At 45.6% G+C, this 23048-nt stretch overlaps 1 protein-coding gene across 1 annotated transcript; it reads right to left on the bottom strand.

The window, feature by feature from the left end:
* Window positions 1–20083: 20083 nt before the first annotated feature.
* On the bottom strand, window positions 20084–21485 carry LOC143973699 (C3a anaphylatoxin chemotactic receptor-like). The gene has a single exon (XM_077474549.1). The coding sequence runs from the start codon at window positions 21386–21388 to the stop codon at window positions 20417–20419; it is 972 nt and encodes a 323-aa protein (XP_077330675.1). The 5' UTR covers window positions 21389–21485; the 3' UTR covers window positions 20084–20416.
* Between the last annotated feature and the right edge of the window lie 1563 nt (window positions 21486–23048).

The following is a 23048-nucleotide window of genomic DNA, read 5'->3' on the forward strand; positions in this document are numbered from 1 at the left end:
GGCAAGGTGCATATTACCGCTGACTCATGGTCCAGCAGGCATGGACAGGGATGTTACCTTTCTTTCACAGCGCACTGGGTAACTCTGCTGGCAGCTGGGAAAGATACAGGACAGGTTGCAGTAACGTTGGGGCTTGTTCCACCACCACTCCTCCAAAATGCTGATAGTGGTGATTCTGCCACACCTCTCTCCTCCACCCCCTCCTCTTCTTCTTCCTCTATGGCCTCTTGCAGATTTGACCTCGGAACCAGCGGGGCTCTGTAGGCGTTCTAGGGGCTACACAAGCACTCAGGCAAAAAGATGCCACATGGTGCTTGAGTTGGTCTGCTTAGGGGACAGGAGCCACACTGGGGCAGAGATTCTGGCAGTTCTGCAGGGGCAGGTTCAGAAGTGGTTAACGCCATGCCAGCTTCAGGCAGGAATGGTGGCTTGCGACAATGGCACCAACCTCCTCTCCCCCCTCCAACAGGGACACTTGACCCATGTTCCCCGTTTAGCTCAGGTCCTTAATTTGGTGGTGCAGCGGTTCTTGTGCAGGTACATGGCTTACAGGATCTCCAGAGGCAGGCCAGGAATGTCTGTGGGCATTTCTGCCGGTCATATAATGCCAGTGCTCTGCTGGCTGACCTTCAAAAGGAATGCAACCTGCCCAAGAACCGCCTCATCTGTGACATGCCTACCAGGTGAAACTCAATGTTGGCAATACTGTAGTGGCTGCACAAGCAGCAGAGGGTTATCAATGAGTACATGTGCAAGTACGGCACAAGGACAGGGTGATGGAAGCTTGGCTTTTTTTTTGCCACGCCAGTGGCTAATGATCAAGGATGCATGCACTGTCCTGTCACCATTTGAGGAGGCCATGAGGATGGTGAGCAGTGACAGTGCATGCATGAGTGATACTGTCCCTCTTTTTTTCCTGTTGGAGCATATGCTGCGTGGAATAATGGACAGGGCACTTGAGGCAGAACAGAGGGAGGAAGAGGAGGACTTCCATACCTCTCAAGGCCCCCTTTATCCAGACAATATTCCTGCAGGCCCGCATATCACACAGAAAGAGGAGGAGGAGGCGGAGGAGGAGGAGGATTGTGTCAGAATGGAGGTGGAGCCTGGCACTCATCATCAGCAGCAGTCTTCAAGAGATCGTTTTCAGTCCCCAGAAACCCATGGACTTGTACGTGGCTGGGAGGAGGTGGCTGCTGATCATGATGTCCTTAGTGACCCAGAGGACTCCGGACCAAATGCCTCAGCAAACCTATGCTGCATGGCCTCCCTGATCCTCCAAAGCCTGCAAAAGGACCCTCGGATTTGTAGTGTCAAGGAGAGGGATCAGTACTGGCTGGAAACCCTTCTTAAACCACGTTATCCAGCCTTTGCAGAGGGAGCAGAGGATGAAACATCTTTGGGAGGCCTTGCAGAAAGGTTTGTGCAATGCATTTCCAGAGCCCAGGAGGTTGCAATTTCCCTGTCCTCCTGGAGAACGTGTTGCTGAGGCTTCGGTCAGTCACAGAAGGAGCGGTGGAGAAGGTGACCGTCTGACTGATGCGTTCAGACAATTTTTTAGTCTGCTGCCCCAAGGTATGATCAGTTCCAGCAACCATCGCCAGCATCTGATTTACATCGTGCAGGAATACCTTGGGGAAGATCAGACTTGGAGACCTTTACAACCAAAAATCCACTGAGTTACCGGGTCTTGAGGATGGATCACTGGCCAGAGCTTGCACAGTATGAGCTACTGGCCTGTCCTGCATCCAGCGTTCTATCTGAACACACATTCAGTGCTGCTGGAGGCTTTGTAACCGATCACAGAGTGCGCCTGTCCACAGACTCGGTTGATTGGCTCACCTTCATAAAAATGAATCAGTCATGGATCACCAGCTACCAAGCACCTGATGCTGATGTAAACGATTAATTTTTTTTTGAATGTGAGATCCTTTGAAGACTGCCTATGCTGATGCTTGAGTGACTATCCTGTTATGCTGAGTGACTATCCTATTCCTCCTCAATGTTCATGTTGATAGCTTCTAAGAACATTATTGGCACCACCACCAGCGCCTAAAACCCAATTTTTCTGCCCTTGTTTAACAGGGGCGTGTAATTACAATTTTTGCTGTAATATTTCACAGCAGGGCACGTTCCTGTGCTCAACTAGACTATCTGTAAGGGGTTGCAGTGTTGTGAGATCAGCACCAGTGCCCAAAGCTCAATTTTTCTGCCCGTGTTTAACAGAGACGTGTAATTAAAATTTTTGCTGTACTATTTCGCAGCAGGGCCCATTCCTGCGCTCAACAAGAGCATCTGCAAGGCTTTTGCAGTGTTGTGTCACCACCACCACCATCGCTGCCGCCTAAGGCCCAATCTTTCTGCCCCTGTTTAACAGGGGCGTGTAATTAAACATTTTGATCTAATATTTCACAGCAGGGCTCGTTCCTGCGCTCAACAACAGAATCTGTGAGGGGTTACAGTGTTGTGGCACCACCACCAGTGCCTAAGATCCAATTTGTCTGCCCCTGTTCAACAGTGGTGTGTAGTTACAATTTTTGATATAATATTTCACAGCAGGGCCCGTTCCTGCGCCCACCAAGTGTAACTGTGAGGGCTTACAGTGTTGTTGCAACACCACCACACAACCACCAAAGGCCCAATTTTTCTGACCCTGGTAAACAGGGCATGTAATTACAATTCTTGATATAATAGTTCACAGCAGGGCGTTCCAGCGCTCACCAAGAGTCACTTCGAGGGCTTACAGTGTTGTGGCAACACCAATACCGTAGGCTCAAATTTCCTACTTTCAAACATCCAACTTACAAACGTCTCCTACTTCAAAACGGAAGGAGACAACAGAAAGTGAGATGAAATCTACCCCTAGGAAGGGAAATTCTTCCTGTAAGCCCCTGTACACACGGTCAGACATTCCGACAACAAACTCCGTCAGATTTTTTCCAACGGATTTTATCCTGAACTGGTGTTGCATACACAGGGTCGGACAAAGTTGTCGGAAAATCCGATCGTTCGGAACATGATGACGTTCGTTCGTTGCCACGGTACTACGTTGCGACTAGTAGCCAATAGCTTTGGTCTCGTAATTTGATCTGAGCATGCGTGGCACTTTGTCCAATCAGAATTCTCTAAAAACGATCAGACAAAGTCCCATCGGATCATGTTGTCAGAAAATTTTATCTCCAGCTCTCAAACTTTGTTGGTCGGACATTCCGATGGAAAAAGTCCGATGTAGCCCAAACACGGTCGGATTTTCCGACAACTTGGTTAGATCATTTAATTTTAATTTAATCATTTCAATCACATTAGATCTATCCTTGAATAGGAAATTTCCCTTGTTATGTTTAGGTACTGTATCGTGGGAAGGGTGAGTACTGTTTTATGCATGTTCATATAAGTTTTCTAAGGTATTCTTTGAAGAGACAATGGTATAGTATATGAATAATATGACTTCTCCCCTTTGCTAGTATGTTGGCTATAGAGCTCTGGAATGATAGGTGCTTGATTCTGCTTGAGAAGTGCATAATTTGTTGCACATGTTTAACATGTGTTTTGGTAACTATTGGAAGGGTATCGGAATGGTATTTTTTGCAGGTTGTAAAATGTATGTGTTAGGTGGAAGGGGGTTGATTTTGACAGGTGGGTATTTTGGAAGAATGCCCAGGAGTGATGAGATTTAAGTAAGTGAGTAAGATATTAATTAAGAATATCCTACATTTGTTGAGGGCAACCTAAGTGAAGTAAGAAGGGAAAGGAGAGATTTGAGTTATTTATTAAAGGAAGGTGTGCATTTTGCAAGGTTTTTCAATGCATTGTTCTTTTTATATACAAGCCGGGTTTCAAGGCCATTTTAGAACTGACATAGAAGAAAGAAAAAAAAAGTGAAGGAAAGTTACATTTAAAAACGGGAAGTTAGCAGAGCTTGTTTTGAGAGTTAAAGGGGACATTCTATTTGCGTTGAGGAAATTATTTTAAAGGACAGTCAGGATGGGAGGTTTTGGGCAGGTAAGGAAATTAACACAGAGAGAGTTTTGTTTAAAATAAGGATTTTTAAAGTGTCACAGATAGTTTTATTTGGATTATCAGATAAAAGGTGTTGTTAAACTGGGGATGTTTTAGTGTAGACTTACCTTGTTTGTTTATTTGTGTGTCTGTTTGTTGATTATTTGTTTATGGTTGTTTGCTGAAGTTATAATGAGTCGGTACAGGTGGGTTGGTGGGATTTGCAGATCAGTGCAGATCCCTGTTTGTCAACGGGCACGGGAAAAAGGTTCAACCAAGGGTAAATAGAGAGAGAGAGATGGTGGGGAGGCTAGAAACCTTGTTGAAAGCACCCCACCTCGTGAAATGAGCAGCCCTGGTGCCGGGGTCTCGTGAGACTTTTGCGGGATTACGGTACCAGAGATTCATAGAGACATCAAGATGTTGGTTTATTGGCCAGTGATTAAAATTGCTGCTGGATGCACTGACAGGGGGACATGGTTACTGTTTTGGGGGGTCTGAGTTAGGTAGAGGGAGAATATGAATCTTCCTGCTTCCCCCTCGGATTTCCCCCAGATTCTCTCATCGCTCTCCGATTCTCCACCTCTGAGCTGGTGGGTTTGGGGGTGTGAATTCTGGCATGGATCTCCGGTGAGGCGCTAGGGTCGCAGCTTCATGGACTGTTTGTGGACTGTGGTTCTCTCAAAAGCCTCGAAGTATCATATCACCATAAAAACAAAAATAGAAGTGCGCCAAATCGTGTGATAAAGTTTGAACAAGTAGATTTTTATTCAACCGAATAATTTTAAGCGCTAAAAAATGACTCCACCGAGCCATACAAAAGTAAATGTATCGTTAAAAAAGAACAATTTGCTAGCAAAAAAAATAAATATAATGAACGAATGCTAAAGCACAAGGTACCCCTGATGACGTCAGACCTTTGACGAAACGATCGTCGGGTAGCTACGCTCACCCTTTGTGCTTTAGCATTCGTTCATTATATTTAGCACTATATGTAGCACTACTATACACCTTTTGAATTTTTTTCACCTTTTCTTAAATGTATTGGACATTTGAGTTACAGATAATTGTTTTTTATCTGATAATTGATTTTTTTCACTAATGATTTTCACTTCATTTGGTTTTCACGAATATTTAGATTCTCATTATTTAGGTTTTTTACCAAAACTCATAAATTAGAGTATAAGATTGTTTTTGTTTTCTGAATTCAGATAGATGGTTGGGTAGTTGATATATGTCCTATGATCCTGCCAAGTCGACAGGGAAAGGGTGAAAGGTGAAAGGGACAGGGTAGGGTACTCATCTGTATTTTGTTTTGGGTGGAAGAGGGGAACAAACGTCAACTATATTTTCACCAGGGGTTTTGTGGGGAGTATATTTTTATATTTGTATTCCATAGTCAGCGAGTCAGGGACTTGCTGAAGTGGAAAATGAATGTTAACGAAGGATCTGATTCAGAAAAGTTATCTATAAAAAGGTACATGTTTATTGTTAAAATGTTGCAACTAGTGTCAGTCTATTCATGAAATATGTTGGGCATATACTAAGCCCATATTCACTCCATAGTAAATTGGAAACATTAAAAGGGGAATGTGAAATGTCACTGATAAAATTACCAAATGTTTTTTAAAGGAATCTGATCAGATGCAAATTTTTAGAGTCTGACTTTAAGACTATTTTGGGTGTGGTTGCCTATCCTTACATTATTAGAGTTAAAGTGTGTTTTTTTTTCTGATAACAGCAAATGTGCTATATTTGTGCAAATTGTTTTGATAGTGTTTAAGCTGTATTAACAATGATTTTGAAATATTGATTTTGACAGGGTTGAGAATATTATAATTAAAAAATCCAGAATTCGAAAGTAAATAAAAGGGAAGTTGTATATTCCAGGCGCTACGCCAGAGGAATTGTGGTTAGTAAAGAAAAAGAGAAGTGACTGCGTTGTGTAATTCTGGACACTAGAAAGAAAAATATTAAGGTTTGAAGGTGTTATGAATGAAATGAAGGATGAATGGAAATGGCCAGATGAATGTGGGATGAGAGAGAGTTGTTGTATGTGTGTCTGGAATGTGCACAACAGGGTGTCTCATATTGTGTTTAGGCCCATGTTATACTTTCCCTATATTAAATTAAAAAGAATTGATTTTTTGATTTGAATTGATTTTAAAAAGAATTGATAAAGGGATTTTGGTAAAGGAAGGGTGAAAATTTGAAAAAAGGTTTGAAGAAATGAAATGACTGTAATCAAGTTATATTGCTGCGTATATTGAGTCCATGGGGTACTAAAATGTGATGGGAAGGATTTATTTGAAATAAGCAATCAGAATGACTATTCTGGATATCTAACACAAAATCAAATAGATGGTGCTGCGCTCCCTTAGACCAATAAGCTAAATAAATTAATCCATATAAAGTGCTGACAAATAGATAAATGTACATAAAATATCAGTGAATAGACTCTGATTAACGTGACCAATCGTGATCAGTGATTAAGGTGACTAGTGCAAGCAAGAATTCCAATATAAAATAAATATATATATGTGCAAAAAAATATAAAATCGCATCAACCAAAAACAAGGTCGCATAAAAACACACGGTGATGGTGATGAATACAAATAAGTAAAATATCTCACAGAGTGTATGTAAAATATCAAAACAAAACTCAATAATAGTGAATCACTCAGTGCAATTCGAAATAAATAAGTCTCTTAAACTGCGAAATAAATTAAAGGTGACATAGGATCCATAAAGTGCTTCTCGTAGTAACAGGTGCAACAAAACGCAAAAGGTGCACACTCTGGTGTCTCTTCAGTGTCCCGCACCTAACAGTTAGGGTGGCCCCTTACCTTACTGCTGTAAGGTAAACAACATATGGAGACCAGGGTCTCAGATGGTAAAAGCGGTGTGCCCTTAATTCCAAATGAGAGGTCTTATCCCCACATCAAGGTGTCACAATGGCAGGATCTCACAGAGAGGGAAACAGGAGGGCTCCAAATAGTGAAGTATGTATACACTCTTTATTAATAAAAATCAATCAAAGTGGAGAGGTACTCACAAACAATCAGTTAAACAAGCGCAAGATATACAGCTGAGTATTCCATTCGTTTCTCAGACGTGACTTCCGGTAGCCACAAACGCTTCCTATTCCGACGCGTGTCGTCATGTGTCACATGACTTCATCATTCCCTGATGAAGTCATGTGACACATGACGACACGCGTCATGATTCACTATTATTGAGTTTTGTTTTGATATTTTACATACACTCTGTGAGATATTTGACTTATTTGTATTCATCACCATCACCGTGTGTTTTTATGCGGCCTTGTTTTTGGTTGATGCGATTTTATATTTTTTGCACATATATATATTTATTTTATATTGGAATTCTTGCTTGCACTAGTCACCTTAATCACTGATCACGATTGGTCACGTTAATCAGAGTCTATTCACTGATATTTTATGTACATTTATCTATTTGTCAGCACTTTATATGGATTAATTTATTTAGCTTATTGGTCTAAGGGAGCGCAGCACCATCTATTTGATTTTGTGTTATACTTTTCAGTGGTAGGGTCTATACCTCTGTCGGTGTTCTGCTGCAACCCTAATTTGGTTTTAGGTAGAGTTTATTTACCATAGCGCAGGGATATCTTTACTGTCATTTATTCTGGATATCTACCTTCTGAATTCCCAGGGTGTCAGTCATAGAGTGTTGGTGGTGAAATGTTGTCTATCCATCAATGTTTTGTTTGTTGCTGATGATCAGACATATTTGCAAAGTTGGGAGACTTCTGAGTCAGAATATGTGTTTGGGTAAAATGTTCTGTCCTAAGTCCCTTGGGTCCACTTGGATCCCGGGAATAGAAGAAACTAAAGAGGTTTAAGTTTTGTTGAAGTTCTGCTATAATACTGGATTTGGAAAAATGTTTAGTTAAATATATTGAAGCTATATAATGAAAACTCTTGCTGAGAAACATCTTCATTCATGCATGTGTAGCGCCACCCCCGCAAGGGCCGCTGTAATATACGGGTCTTCTGTCCCACACCAGTGATGGCTCGCCCTCCCCAGGATCTCAGTAACGCCAAAACACAGTTTAAACTTTTAGCTGGGCTTTATTCGAACTAGCAAAAAAGCCCTGAAAAGAGATAAATTGATTAACAGAATACAAATATTAAGTGCAATAATATAATACAACTTCTCAGTAAAGGAAAACAGGATTTGTGTTCATTCACTTTAACCGCCAGTGGGAGGCCTTGTCTGAAATGCACTGAACAAGTGGTGAACAAAACTGTACAATACAATACAAAGAATAATGTTCAACAATTTCCCAAAAGTGATATTACTGACTATAAGATCCTACCTAGGTCTTGTAGGTTCTAGCTAACCACTGGCCAGTGGGAATTCTATTCACACAAACACACACACAGAGTCTGCCAGCGTTGGGGCCCTTTAAATCCTGTGTTTGAGTACTCAGACTTTTGTGAAGTAATATTTGTAATCCACAGAATGGAAAGGGGTATCTTCACAAAGTGTCACAAAGATTAACAGATGTGGAGATCCACCTTCAGATAAAGCTACATTAACAGTAAATAGGAGCTAGCAGCTAGATCCACATACACAAGGATGGCAGAAGATCTCTCACCATTAGATGCACTTGATATATCTTCCTTCCAGCAATTGGTAGATTGATCGCTGTCTCAGTTGACTGGATGGTGATGGGAGCAACACAGGCCACAGAAACCTCCAAACAGGATAATGATGATGATTGCTGCAGCACTGAAATTGGTCTCTAGATTTCTCTGCACTGTTAGCACATCTTCAGTAATCAGGCAGAATAACACACTGCAAACTCCCCTCTCAAGTGTGCACCTTCCTTAGGAGAGTCACAGGCTCTGCAAGTGCTCAAGAGTTAAACACATGGGATACTTTCTTCTGTCTGCCTGCCACCATGCCAGTCTGTCTCTCCTCCTGTGTCCTCCTCTCTCTCCCCCAATCACAGCCAGGCATGTACTGGCCATAGGGACTATAGGGAGTTTCCCGGTGGGCCAATGGCTCAGTGGGCCGGTTTCAGTGACAGCCAGTGGCATCGCTGGGGGGGACTTTTGGGGCTATAGCCCCGAATCTGGGGCCCATAGCCCCGAGTCAGTCCAGGAGTCCCCAACCACAGGGTCCCGGCCCACTACCTGCCCTCTTTCTGGTGACCCTGATGTAAGGAGGGGCTCTTTGTGGACCCGGATGTAAGGGGGGGCTCTGTGGGAACCCGGATGTAAGGGGGGGGGCTCTGTGGGGACCCAGATGTAAGGGGTTGGCTCTCTAGGGACCCTGATGTAAGGAGGATGATCTCTGGGGACTCTGATGTAAGAGGGGCTCTCTGGGGACCCTGATGTAAGGCGGAGGATCTCTGGGTACTCTGATGTAAGAGGGGCTCTCTGGGGACCCTGATGTAAGGCGGATGATCTCTGGGTACTCTGATGTAAGAGGGGCTCTCTGGGGACCCTGATGTAAGGGGAGGCTCTCTGGGGACCCTGATGTAAGAGGAGGCTCTCTGGGGACCCTGATGTAAGGGGAAGGCTCTATGGGGACCCTGATGTAAGGGGAGGCTCTCTGGGGACCCTGATGTAAGTGGGGGGCTCTCTGGGGACTCTGATGTAAGAGGGGCTCTCTGGGGACCCCGATGTAAGGGGAGGCTCTCTGGGGACCCTGATGTAAGGGGAGGCTCTCTGGGGACCCTGATGTAAGGGGAAGGCTATATGGGGACCATGATGTAAGTGGGGGGCTCTCTGGGGACCCTGATGTAAAGGGGGCTCTCTGGGGGCTTTTTTGCGCAATTGCGTACAGTTTATATACTGTTTTTTGCGTGTTTGCAAAATTAAAGTGGGCCGGTCTGGATGAAGTCCAGGGCCAAATTTTTGTTCCAGTCCAGCCCTGATCACAGCTCTCCTGGGTAGCTATCCAATCCTGTCTTTCATTGTTTTTGTTGTTAGGGATGGGCTTCTTTCTTAGCTACAGCAGGACCCAGTCTGCCTTCAATCCTGCAGCTATCAGTTTAGCCAGAAAATGCAATGCAATGTTTCAGAGAGCAATATTCTGCTTATATTAAAGAGGCAATACTAAGCCTGTGCTACATCCACCCCCTTCTAAAAAAATCTTTGGTCCCCCAAAGAGAGAGATGAGTGCAGTTAATAATAACATAGCATTTGTACAGTAACCTTACACATGGACCAACAAATTAGGCCTATGATCTTAGGCTGATTTTATGACATTTCCTAACAAATGCATTAGGTAATGGGACCTGCCACCAAAGTGTGTTAGGCGATGGGTTGGGGACATCGGTCACTGGTACCACCATAGAATGTGCCTGAGAATCAGGAAGTCTGTGAACAGTGGGAATAGCTTCTTCTGAGCTTGTTCCAGGGGTATCATATGTTAATCTAAGTGGGGGTCTCACTGCTCTCTTAGCTCTCTGTTCTTTGGGCTGAAGACTAGTCTCTTCACAAGATTCTCCATCCGGTTCAAGGTGGCTTTCCTCAAACAGTTTTTTTTTTCAAGTTCAGAGGAACGCCCATCCAGAAACCCTTCATCAGGTTCATGGACTAACTGGTAAGCTTGCTCTACTAGCTCTGAATTTCCTTGCACCTGGGGCACAAATTCTGATGCATCAGGCCGGAGCACACTTGAGGGCTGATTAGCAGTTGATGTGGAGGGAGTGGCATCCATGGGCTCAGATGGCCACAACCATCCTACCTCAAGCTCATCATCACTGTCATCTTCTATTGTTGTGGCCTCATCTGGCAGTAGAGGTTGAGACCTAGTAACTGGAACTTGCCTGAAAGAAGATGGTTTGGGTAATGACGTCTCTGTTCTCACAGGTACCCTGACGGTTTCACTCAGAGGTAGTAAATGATTTCGATGCCAGGTCTTCAGGGGACCCATCAGGCCAAATTTGGTATACAGGAAGACCAGGCAGTTGCTTGCAGACAACATATTGTTGAGAACTCCAACGGTCAGCTAACTTATGCTTTCCAGAAAGACCCAGATTCCTCAGCAACACCTTGTCACCCTGCTGTAAATCATGAATCCTAACGTTCAAATCATAATTCTTACTGTTCCGCTGACCTCTAACACCAGAAGCTTCTTGTGCCTTCTCATAGGCTGTCTTTAAGTTCTTTCTGAGCCTATCCACATAGCCCCTGTAGGATGTAGTGGAAGTTCTGTCTATTGAGACACCGAAGGCCAAGTCCACTGGCAGATGAGCTTCTCTTCCAAACATCAGTCTATATGGTGAGTAACCCGTTGCGTCATTTTCAGTACTGTTATAGGCATGAACCACAGCGGAAATGTGCCTGCTCCAATGCTGTTCTCTGTCAGATGGAAGGGTTCCAAACATGTCAAGGAGGGTACGATTAAACCTCTCTGGTTGAGGATCCCCTTGAGGGTGGTAAGGTGTCGTTCTCGATTTTTTGATACTCAGATGATCCAATAGCTGTTTAATGAGCCTGCTTTAAAGTCTCTTCCTTGGTCAGAGTGAATTCTCTGAGGTAATCCATAATGAACAAAGAATTTCTCCACTAACACTTTGGCGACTGTGACAGCTCGTTGATCTCTTGTTGGATAAGCCTGGGCATAACGGGTGAAATAATCAGTCACTACCAACACATTCCCTTGACCACTCGTGTCGGGTTCCAGACACAAGAAATCGATGCACACCAGATCCATAGGACTTTGACTCTGTAGATGACCCATTGGGGCAGCTCTGGAAGGCAAAATCTTTCTCTGGATGCAGCGAAGGCAGGAGCGACTGTAACTTTTGATTTCAGTTCGCATACACGGCCAGTAGAAACGATCCCTAACTAACTTAAATGCTCTATCAGGTCCCAAGTGTCCATGTTGATCATGTAATGCATTCAGCACTGTCCCACTATGCTTCTCCGGGAGGAACAGCTGCCAACTCTCCTCTGGATCATCCGAGGGGCCCCTTCAGTAGACCACTCCATCTGAGAACTGCAGTCGATTCCACTCCTTGTGAACCAATCGAGCCTCCTTTGGGGAGTCTGCTGTGAGTAGAAGTTCTGGGCGACCACTCTCCAAGGCTTTCAAAGTCAGAGAACAAAGGGGATCTTCTGTTTGATCCTTCCTCAAGTCTTTCTTGGAAAGGGTAGGCAGTCCCTCATCCCTCACTTGGGTCAAGTCACAATAGAGCTTTGGGACCCCAACAGTGGTGACTCCAATGGCTTCGGCCCCTGTCGCTCCTCTGGCTCGGTACTCAATCCCTTGACATAAATCATGTTCTTGGTACAACACACCACCTAGTCCTTCTCTGCTGGCATCAACATGGAGCTCATAGGGCTTGCGGTTGTCAGCGTAGGCTAAAACTGGTGCATTGATCAAGCTCCGTTTCAACTGAAGGAAATCTTGTTCGCACTGATCAGACCACTCTCCCTCTATGGACTCCCGAGACTTTCTCGCTCCACTGATTTGCCAGACTACTTCTGGGACCTCTTGCTCTCCATCATCTCCAGCCCGCAAAAGCTCAGTGAGAGGTCTGGCTATTTTGGCAAATCAGTCCACAAACCTCCTGTAGTAGGAGCAGAACCCAAGAAAAGATCTCAGCTCTTGCACATTTCTAGGCCTGGGCCAAGTGGTAACGGCTTCCAACTTCTTGGGGTCAGTGGCCACTCTCTCTGCTGAGACAACGTGCCCAAGGTAGGTGACTGTTGACTGGTAGAACTGGCACTTCTCAAGGGACAGCTTCAATCCCTCTTCATAGAGTCGCTTCAGAACCTTCTCTAGACGCTCCTCGTGTTCTTCCAAAGTCTGTCCAAAGACAATTATGTCGTCTAGGTACACTAACACTCCAATTAAGTTCATATCACCAACAGTCCGTTCCATCAAGCGTTGGGATGTTGCAGGGGCTCCAGACAGACCCTGTGGCATCCTTTCAAACTCAAAGAACCCCACTGGGCAGATGAAATAGTTTTTTCTCCTGGTCATCTGGATGCATCGGGATCTGATGGTACCCACTTCTCAGGTCTAACACGCTGAACCATTTGGCACCTGAAAGGCATTGCAGGGCATCTTCTATTCGTGGAGTGGTGTACTGGTCTGGAATGGTTCTTTTGTTGAGAGTGCGATAATCGATACGGAGTTGTGTTTTGCCCGTTCTTTCCATTCAGATGTCATAGGAGAGCCTTTTGGATAGAAATACTCCTCTGGTAACTCTTCCTTGGCTTCCCCCACTACACTGTGTTGTGTGATGGGTGTGGCTGGATTTACCTGCCCTATCATCATTCGGGTCCGAAGCTTCACTGGAGAATCAGTAACATTACGAACACTGACAGGAGCATTTTGTTCATGGACCAATCGCTGGTACACTGAGCGCAGCATCTGATGTACACTTTTAGCTGCATCTTCACCCTCTGAGACCTGAGGAGTAAGTAACCGACGAACCAAGTCAGTGTTCATCCCCACAATCAAGGAACTCCGATTAGCCCCCGGGGGGCGGGGACATACAATGGCCAATGTGTCGGAAGTCTCTTTCTGCCCTACAACAGATGGGCCAAATTCAAGCTCGATCGGAAGATATCCGTCATAGGGGAGCTTCTTAGTTCCTATACCCCAGATCTCTAGATTTTCTAACTTCTGCAAGGGCAGGTGTTTCAGGTGTTTACCATAGAAATCACGGTAAATTAGAGTCACTTGGGCACCAGAGTCTAGAAGGGCTTTTGTGTATACACCTTCCACCTGAACTGGCACTATAGGAGAAGGACCCACCAGCTTGTCAGGCAACTTGCTTGGTTGTTTTGATGCAGCTTGCTTGGCTGTTTGGGCTTGAATCCCTCTTTTGGCCTGGGCCCGTTTCCGTTGTCATCTGGACTGACAGTTTTGGTTGTGGTGTGCACCGATCTCCCGTGATCCGGGACCCGACTCTGAGAGTAGCTTGGGCAGCCTAACTGAGGCTTTGGGTGAGGCTTGGTACAAAGGTTTAGGCCTTAACCGCCCTTCATTTAAGACTTGTGAACTGGAGCGAGTTGACTTAGATGGGCACCTGGCTGGCTCCCTCACCAGGGCCCTCTGCAGTTTCCCGCCGGCTTATGATGTACTCTTCGTGGCTTTGTTGGGCTGGGACAGTCACGTTGATAGTGACCGATACCCCCACAATTATAGCAGACCACTGAACTAAAGGGCTCTCCAGCAGGAACATTCTGTATTGCCTCTGCCCTGGTTGGTTTCAATGTCTTTCCCCCCTCTGGTATGGCAATTCTGGCAGACAGCAATGTCATCAACTCCATCATCTGTGACATCTGAGTTTTCAAAGCCATTACTTCGGACTGGACTTCTACTATGTCCATGGTTCCTACTTCTACGGTGAAAGCCGCATGTAAAGCACTAGCAGGTTTTTTTAGCCTTAATTAAAGCCTCTTCTTCTAGGATAGTTTTGACCAATTTGGAGTAAGTCAATGGCTTGTTCTGGTCTCTAGTCCGAAATTTCAACATTATGGGATCCAGTGGGAGTGCTCCTTTAAGAATTTGATCCAACAAAGCTTTGCTTGCATGACTCGGCTCCATGCCTCCTTTTAGAATGACCTGATGAAGTATTTTATCCAGTCGTTGGACATAAGCGGATAACTCTTCTCCTTCATTTTGATAGGTGTGTGAGAACATATAAATTAGCTCAGCACAATTCTCCACCCCTCCAAAAACCTCTCGTAAAGCTTCTAGACACTCAGTGGCTGTGCAGCCTGGCTTGTCCCTTTTTAGATTTCTGATTACATCTGAAGCAGGAGATCTTAGGCTCTCGATTAACCTTTGTCTTTTTACTGTGTCAGCGACTTCCCATTCTTCCACAGCCTGATCTGCCTGATCTATCCAGGTTTCAAAGTCCTCTTCCCCGGATGGCACAGGGACCTTCCCAGAATAGGACCGCAACTTTCGATATCCATAATTAGCAGATGTGGCTGAGTTTTGTGCCAACGTTTCCACCAGCTTTCCCATATCGGTAAAGAATGTAGCAGGAGGGAACCCTGTAGTTGGGATGGAAGTAGTAGCTGATACTCCTGGTCCTGATGTTGTTGAGCTAGCATTTTCAGGGTGTTCATCCAGCATACTTGGCCTTATAAGCTGAGCTTTGAGATCCCCTGGTAACTGTATGCTATCTCCCTGGAAACAGGTCGGGATTCCTCTTTTCCATTCTAGCAAAGCATAGGTGCAAGAGGCTATCCGATCAACTTTCAGGTCCAACATGAATGTTTTCTGATCAGGCATCAAAGCCGACACTACTTGCTGGATCTGTTTCTCAGTCCAGGTGGCACCAGTGAGACTCATAATTACACAGAGCCCTAACCTGCCATTTTGTTCTTCACACCACTTGGCAGCAATGACCGGGTCCATCATGGTGACTTGGCTGGTAGAGGTAGTCATCACTCTGTGACAGGGACCAGAAGGTATCCCGGACGAGCCCCCACATGTAGCGCCACCCCCGCAAGGGCCACTGTAATATATGGGTCTTCTGTCCCACACCAGTGATGACTCACCCTCCCCAGGATCTCAGTAACCCCAAAACACTGTTTAAACTTTTAGCTGGGCTTTATTAGAACTAGCAAAAAGCCCTGAAAAGAGATAAACTGATTAACAGAATACAAATATTAAGTGCAATAATATACTACAACTTCTCAGTAAAGGAAAACAGGATTTGTGTTCATTCACTTTAACCGCCAGTGGGAGGCCTTGCCTGAAATGCATTGAATAAGTGGTGAACAAAACTGTACAATACAATACAAAGAATAATGTTCAACAATTTCCCAAAAGTGATATTACTGACTATAAGATCCTACCTAGGTCTTGTAGGTTCTAGCTAACCACAGTGGGAATTCTATTCACACAAACACACACACAGAGTCTGCCAGCGTTGGGGCCCTTTAGTTTAGCCAGAAAATGCAATGCAATGTTTCAGAGAGCAATATTCTGCATATATTACAGAGGCAATACTAAGCCTGTGCTACAAGTAGAAGAAATATCTGTAGGTAGACACAAGAAGAGAGGAGAGTAGCCACTACCCCCCATCCAGCCCAGGTCACCAGAAACCACCAGTGCCTTTGGGTCCGACTCAGAGGAGATTGTGCTCTTCCAGTGCTGCCACATATCTCTGCATTGATCTGGATGACACACAGCCTAGAATTATCTTCTGTCTAGTGAGTGCATTACTTTGAATAAATCTATTTTCTGTTACATTGCTACACTCAGATCGGCTCTGCTCTCCTCTCTTCTAGTCTTGCATGCCAATCACTCTGAGTAGGGTATTGCCAGCGTAAATCCAACCATGTCTGTTCTAGAGACCCCCAACTAGCTTTGTGGCTTCATCTCTATAAAATGTCCCCCCTTTTATCACATGCACCTTATCTGTTTAATGAGACTTACAATATTTTGGGGTGAAGTTTATGAGGTGAAGACCTCTGATCCTTGTCTACTCCCTTTACTGTATTGTTTTATCTCCCTAGGAAAATTAAAGTAAAGAATTAAAAAACACGCTCAAATTTTTTCAAACATTTTCGTATTTATTTCTATATTACACTTTATATTATGTTTATGGGACGCATTGAATATCTAAGCTAGCTTACAATTAAATTTGTATAAGTCATGACACTCTACAGATACATTATACAATCCTCTATAAATATATAGAAAAGCAATTTTGGAAGAACAGCGAATGCAGACCAGCCTCAAGCAGTCCAGAAGTAGATTCTTTGGTCGGTGTCTGAGGTCTATAATACAATTATTGATAAACTGATTAATTGTTAGATTGGTTACAAAGTATCATTTACAAAAGCCTAGATGTTTAGTCTTGTGATTTCCGCTAAAGAGGAAGATCAGAGTTCAGATGGGCTGAACCCCCATTCCAACAAAGACCACATGATCAAATGGCAATTATTATTATTATACAGGATTTATGTGGCGTCAAAAGAGTTTTCACAGCACTTTACAAAACAAAGAGAGACAGTCAGTTACCAAAGATTATAAAGGGGGGGAGGGGGTGGTGGTTGGATGAGTTGATGGAGAAAGTAAAAGTTCAGTCTTTAGGTGGAGGCCAGGTAGACGTCCCTGAAGATATGCATATTCAGGGATCACCTAAAGGTGGACAGAGTCGGAGACATAAAGGTAGATGGAGGTTGGAAGTTCTAGAACATGGGAGAAGTTTTGCCAGTGGCGGCTGGTGTTTTGTTTTTTTGAGGGGGGCAGCAAACAATCCACCGCCATATCTCCCCCCTGGGTCACAGGCAGCACCCCCCTCCCCCAGGTCAGTCAGTCAGTCAGTGGCGGGTGGTGGCGGCTTCTCTCTGTGCTGCAGGCAGCTGCTTCCTCACTTCCCCTGTGTCTCCTAATGGCGGACAATCCGATCAGATCTCCTTTTCGGCCAATCGGGTGACGGGTCTCAGGGCCCGCTTCCTGATTGGCCGGGAGGAGAATCAGTGTTACAATGGCGAATATTCATTCACTATTGTCACACAGCTGCATCCGGAGCCCACCCTTTTTTGAAGCTTATTAGAGCCTCTGGCTCGAATCATGGAATACAAGCGACCGGCCGGAGGCATTGATGGGGGGGGGCCTATGGAGGGGCTGCCACTGGGTTTTTTAGAAGTCTTAGAAGTCTTGGAGATGAGCATGGGAGGAGATGATGTTCAAGCTAGAGAGAAGGAGGTGTTAGAAGGAGCACAGAGGGTGATATTTTGAGACAAGGTTGGTAATGTAGTTCAGGGCAGAGCGATGGATGGCTTTGTATGTTGTTGTTAGTATTTTGAATTGTATTCTTGGTGGAAGGCAGTGGATTGGCAGAGAGGGGTGGTGGATACTGGGTGGAAGCCAGTGGAGGGATTGGCAGAGAGGGGTAGAGGACACTGAATGGAAGCCAGTGGAGGGATTGGCAGAGAGGGGTGGAGGACACTAAATGGAAGCCAGCGGAGGGATTGACAAAGAGGGGTAGAGGACACTGAATAGAAGCCAGCTGAGGGATTGGCAGAGAAAGAGGTGGAGGACACTGAATGGAAGCCAGTGGAGGGATTGGCAGAGAGGGGTGGAGGACACTAAATGGAAGCCAGCGGAGGGATTGGCAGAGAGGGGTGGAGGATACTAAATGGAAACCAGCAGAGGGATTGGCAGAGAGGGGTAGAGGACACTGAATAGAAGCCAGTGGAGGGATTGGCAGAGAGAGGTGGAGGACACTGAATGGATGCCAGTGGAGGGATTGGCAGAGAGGGGTGGAGGATACTAAATGGAAGCCAGCAGAGGGATTGGCAGAGAGGGGTAGAGGACACTGAATAGAAGCCAGTGGAGGGATTGGCAGAGAGAGGTGGAGGACACTGAATGGAAGCCAGTGGAGGGATTGGCAGAGAGGGGTGGAGGACACTGAATGGAAGCCAGTGGAGGGATTGGCAGAGAGAGGTGGAGGACACTGAATGGAAGGCAGTGGAGGGATTGTCAGAGAGAGGTGGAGGACACTGAATGGAAGGCAGTGGAGGGATTGGCAGAGAGAGGTGGAGGACACTGAATGGAAGCCAGTGGAGGGATTGGCAGAGAGGGGTGGAGGACACTGAATGGAAGCCAGTGGAGGGATTGGCAGAGAGGGGTGGAGGACACTGAATGGAAGCCAGCGGAGGGATTGGCAGAGAGGGGTAGAGGACATTAAATTGAAGTGGGTGAATGAGGATCTTGGTGGTTTCATTAGTTAAAACGGGGAGAATTGAGAGATGTTGCGCCGGTGATGTCTACAAGCTTTTCACAACCATTGGCTTTGGGACTGAAAGGACAGGTCAGAGTCTAGGATTACACCTAGGCATGGGGGGAGGGATTGATGGCTGCATTATTGATCTTGATGGAAAAGTCATGGAGGGGGGCACAGGCGGGAGGGAATATTATGAGCTCGGGTTTAGAGAGATTCAGTTTAAGGAAGCGTTGACATCAATGCTGATATGTCCGTTAGTAGTTAGTAATGCGAGAGGAGGCTGAAGGAGTGAGATGAGGAGTAGACAGATATGGGTGTCATCGGCATAGAGATGGTACTGAACTGGCTCTTCAGAGTGTTGGTTTCACCCTTCAGAGGGATTTAGTTATTTATTTACTATTGAGCTCGCTTTTACAATTTCTTTGTACTGCTCTATAGAGACCTGCTGAAAGTCGGTCCTCCAAGTACTTGCAGGGCTGTCCCAAAAAAAAGGACCCAAAAAGACCCAGAAAGAAAAAAGACCCAAAGGTTACAGAGCGGACATAGAAGCCGCAGCCACCGCTTCCTGATGAGGAGGAGAGCCGCCACTTCCCGCTGAGGGGGAGAGCTGCCGAGGAGGAGAGCCCCATCACTGCAGGAGAGGAGCAGATCCCCGCCACACGAGCGGTAAGTGCCACCGGACCGGCCGCAGGGGGGGGGGGGTTAGTGAAGTGACAGCTGAGCCGGGGGACATGCCTGGCTGCATTTGATGGGCACAAGTGGCTGCATATGACGGGCACAAGTGGCTGTATTTGACGGGCAAAAGTGGCTGCATTTGACGGGCACAAATGGCTGCCATATGATGGGGCACAATGGCTGCATTTGATGGGCACAATGGCTGCATTTGATGGGCACAATGAGGCTGCAATTGATGGGTTCGGTATTTTTCAGTTTGTTTGCGCCCCCCCAAAAAAATTTTGACCACCCACCGTCACTGCTGCTTGTACATGTATATTTGAGGAAAATTTTTTAGGGCTTATGGAGGAAACAATCAACCAGGATACCCCAACCTGACCAAATCGATTTTGCCCCTAGAGCATGGGTGCTCGAACTGTGCCCTCCAGCTGTTGCAGAACTACGAAGCAATATAAGGCTGACAAGTACATTTGTGAATTCCAAAGGCAGAGGCATGATGGGACTTGGAGTTTCACAACAGCTAGAGGGCCACAGGTTGGACACCCATTCCCTAGAGACAAGCCTGTAATTACTTTCCATTGGACTGTAACTGACTGAATTGGCTGAAGCTAATTTGCAAAATGTAAAATGTAGGAAACTTCTAGCATACTGGGCAATAAAGGTGAGGCTTTCCTATCCTGGTAGGGGGAGGGAAATACCAGGCACTTGAGAAAGTTGTCCCTGAAGACCAGGGTTTCCATAAGCATGGGATATATCAATGCGATTTAAGCACGTAGGTTCGGCAGCCTAGACCTTATGTGTGTTCCGCCAATGCCCATTGGTCGCGTCAGTCAAACAGCAGTAGGCCTCGATGACATGTGACTTGTACAAGATATCTGCCCATGTACAGCCACCCTAGAATGCCCTGATAAGATTTCCTGCAGTTGCAGTTGACCACAATCACTAGTTGATTCTTAAGCATTCACACAGAGGTCTTCCTTCAATTGTCTTGGCAATCATCCTTTGGCACATTTTACAATAAGATCTTCACTGTAGCGGCACGTCGTCCGCTCCAATGTGCTGATTCCTCTCAGGTGGTGTTTTTGATAGGCTTTCAGTAAGTGTACTTTGCATGAGCTCTGAAATAGAATGTTTCACCTTATCCTTCATATCTTTCCCCATGAAGACATAGAGAATTGGGTTGATGCAACTACTGAACATGGCCAGAGACAGTGAGAACAGATCTAGGATGAGCACTACATGACTTACAGTGAATAGCAGGACTACACCCATGATGTGGTAGGGGGCCCAGGTGATAAAAAATGCGACTATAATCCCTAAAGACACCTTGATGATTTTATTACCAACTTTTGTAGCTCTTCTATTGTGTAATATAAAAGCCACAGAAATGTAACAGGCAGAAATGATTAGGAATGGAAGCAGAAAACCAAAAACCATATTAATGTAAGTGGTGGGCTCTATTATGTGCTCTTCAGAATAGCAATAAGTTTTGTTGTCAGGAGTGTAGATTCTTTGGTACAGGACTTTAGGTAGACACATCAGGGAGGACAAGGTCCAAATAGCCAAGCAGGTCATCCACGCCGTTCGTACTCCTCGGTGATTTTGGGCCCAAATGGGTTGGACAACCAGGATGCAACGGTCAACACTGATAGCCACCAAGGTGAAGACCCTGGTGAACATGTTCAATGGAACAATGAAGTGAATCATCTTGCAGAGCACGGGACCGTACAGCCATTCTCCGTAGAAGTACTGCACTATAGTGAATGGGAGAAACAAGCAGCAGATAATATCGGCCACAGCAAGGTTCCAAAACCAAATGGTAGTCATGGTCCACTTCATCTTCACTCCGGTAACCCAGAGCACCAGAGCATTGCCGGGGACGCCTACGAGGGTCGTGAAAGATAAGAGTATGATAGTAAACAAATGCTCATGGGTGTAAAAGCCCTTTGGTTCCGTCTCATCACTGACGTTGGACATCTTGTTCTCCTGTAAAGACATCAAAAGTTATTGCATCCATGTGGTTATCATCCAATCAGATTTTATTAAATGTAATATAAAGTAAAAGATTATTTCTGGTCATGATGGATTTCCGTAACTAGTGATGAGCTAAATTTTGGTCTGAACCCATGACAGGAGGCCCAGTTAGCTGCGGCCATGGAATTCATCACCCTCACATAACAAGGGAAACAGTCTTTATCATAAAGGGGCGGGTATGCTGGTGACATCATTGACCCATTATGGCCACATGGACATATATTGTTCATTAGCATTGTCCACAATGATGTCACCAACATGCCTGCCCCTTTGTTACATGCGGGGGTGGGGAATTCCATGACCACAGCTGATTAGGGGTGGCAGCCTGCTGTCATGTGACAGTCTCATGTGAGTTTGGGCCAAACTGAGTTCAGTGCAAACCCACGTGAGACTGTCACATGACAGGAAGCCCAATCATCTTGTGGGTGGGGCCAGGAGTAGAATACCCAGGTTAAGGAAGCAGCTTACACAAAATCCACAAAGGGTTAACAGTGATTGTATTTCGAAGTATGCAAGTTAAAGGATAACAAGGTTTTGTTCAGAACACAGATGCTAACACTAGTATCGTTACATATGGCAACAGGTGCAGTATCTCTCACTGTAACAGGTGAAGTATTGTGTGCAGTAACAGGTGAAGTATGAATGAATGAAATACTTGTATAGCGCACAATGCGAACTGAATCGCCTCTAGGCGCTGTATCACTTGCAGTAACAGGTGCAGTATCGCATGGAGTAATAGGTGAAGTATCGCACAGAGCAACAGGTGCAGTATCGTTTGCAGTAACAGGTTCGGTATCTCTCGCAGTAACAGGTGCAGTATCGCACTGGGTAACAGGTGCGGTATCGCTCGCAGTAACAGGTGCAGTATCGCCTGCGGTAACGAGTGCGGTATCGCTCGCAGTAACAGGTGCAGTATCACTCAGAGTAACAGGTGAGGTATCCCCCACAGTAACAGGTGCATTATCACTCGGAGTAACAGGTGCGGCATCGCTCGGAGTAACAGGTGCAGTATCGATTGGAGTAACAGGTGCGGTATTGCTTGCCGTAACAAGTGCAGTATTACACGCAGTAACAGGTGCAGTATCGCCCACAGTAACAGGTGCAGTATCGCTCGCAGTAACAGGTGCAGTATCGCCCACAGTAACAGGTGCAGTATCGCTCGCAGTAACAGGTGCGGTATAGCTCAGAGTAACAGGTGCGGTACCGCTTGCAGTAACAGGTGCAGAAGTGCTTGCAGTAACAGGTGCAGTCGTGCTTGCAGTAACAGGTGCAGTATCACTGGCAGTAACAGGTGCAGTATCACTGGCAGCAACAGGTGCAGTATTACACGCAGTAACAGGTGCAGTATCGCCCACAGTAACAGGTGCAGTATCGCTCGCAGTAACAGATGCGGTATAGCTCAGAGTAACAGGTGCGGTATAGCTCAGAGTAACAGGTGCGGTACCGCTTGCAGTAACAGGTGCAGAAGTGCTTGCAGTAACAGGTGCAGAAGTGCTTGCAGTAACAGGTGCAGTCGTGCTTGCAGTAACAGGTGCAGTCGTGCTTGCAGTAACAGGTGCAGTATCACTGGCAGTAACAGGTGCAGTATCACTGGCAGCAACAGGTGCAGTAGTGCTTGCAGTAA

This window comes from Lithobates pipiens, unplaced genomic scaffold, assembly GCF_037356315.1.
Source record: "Lithobates pipiens isolate NorthernLeopardFrog02 unplaced genomic scaffold, aLitPip1_a1.2 Scaffold_92, whole genome shotgun sequence".
NCBI lineage: Eukaryota > Metazoa > Chordata > Amphibia > Anura > Ranidae > Lithobates > Lithobates pipiens.

What these genes read in the sequence shown, in the direction of transcription:
- LOC143973699 (XM_077474549.1), bottom strand. Translation starts at nt 21,388, where the DNA reads ATGTCTTTACAGGAGAACAAGATGTCCAACGTCAGTGATGAGACGGAA.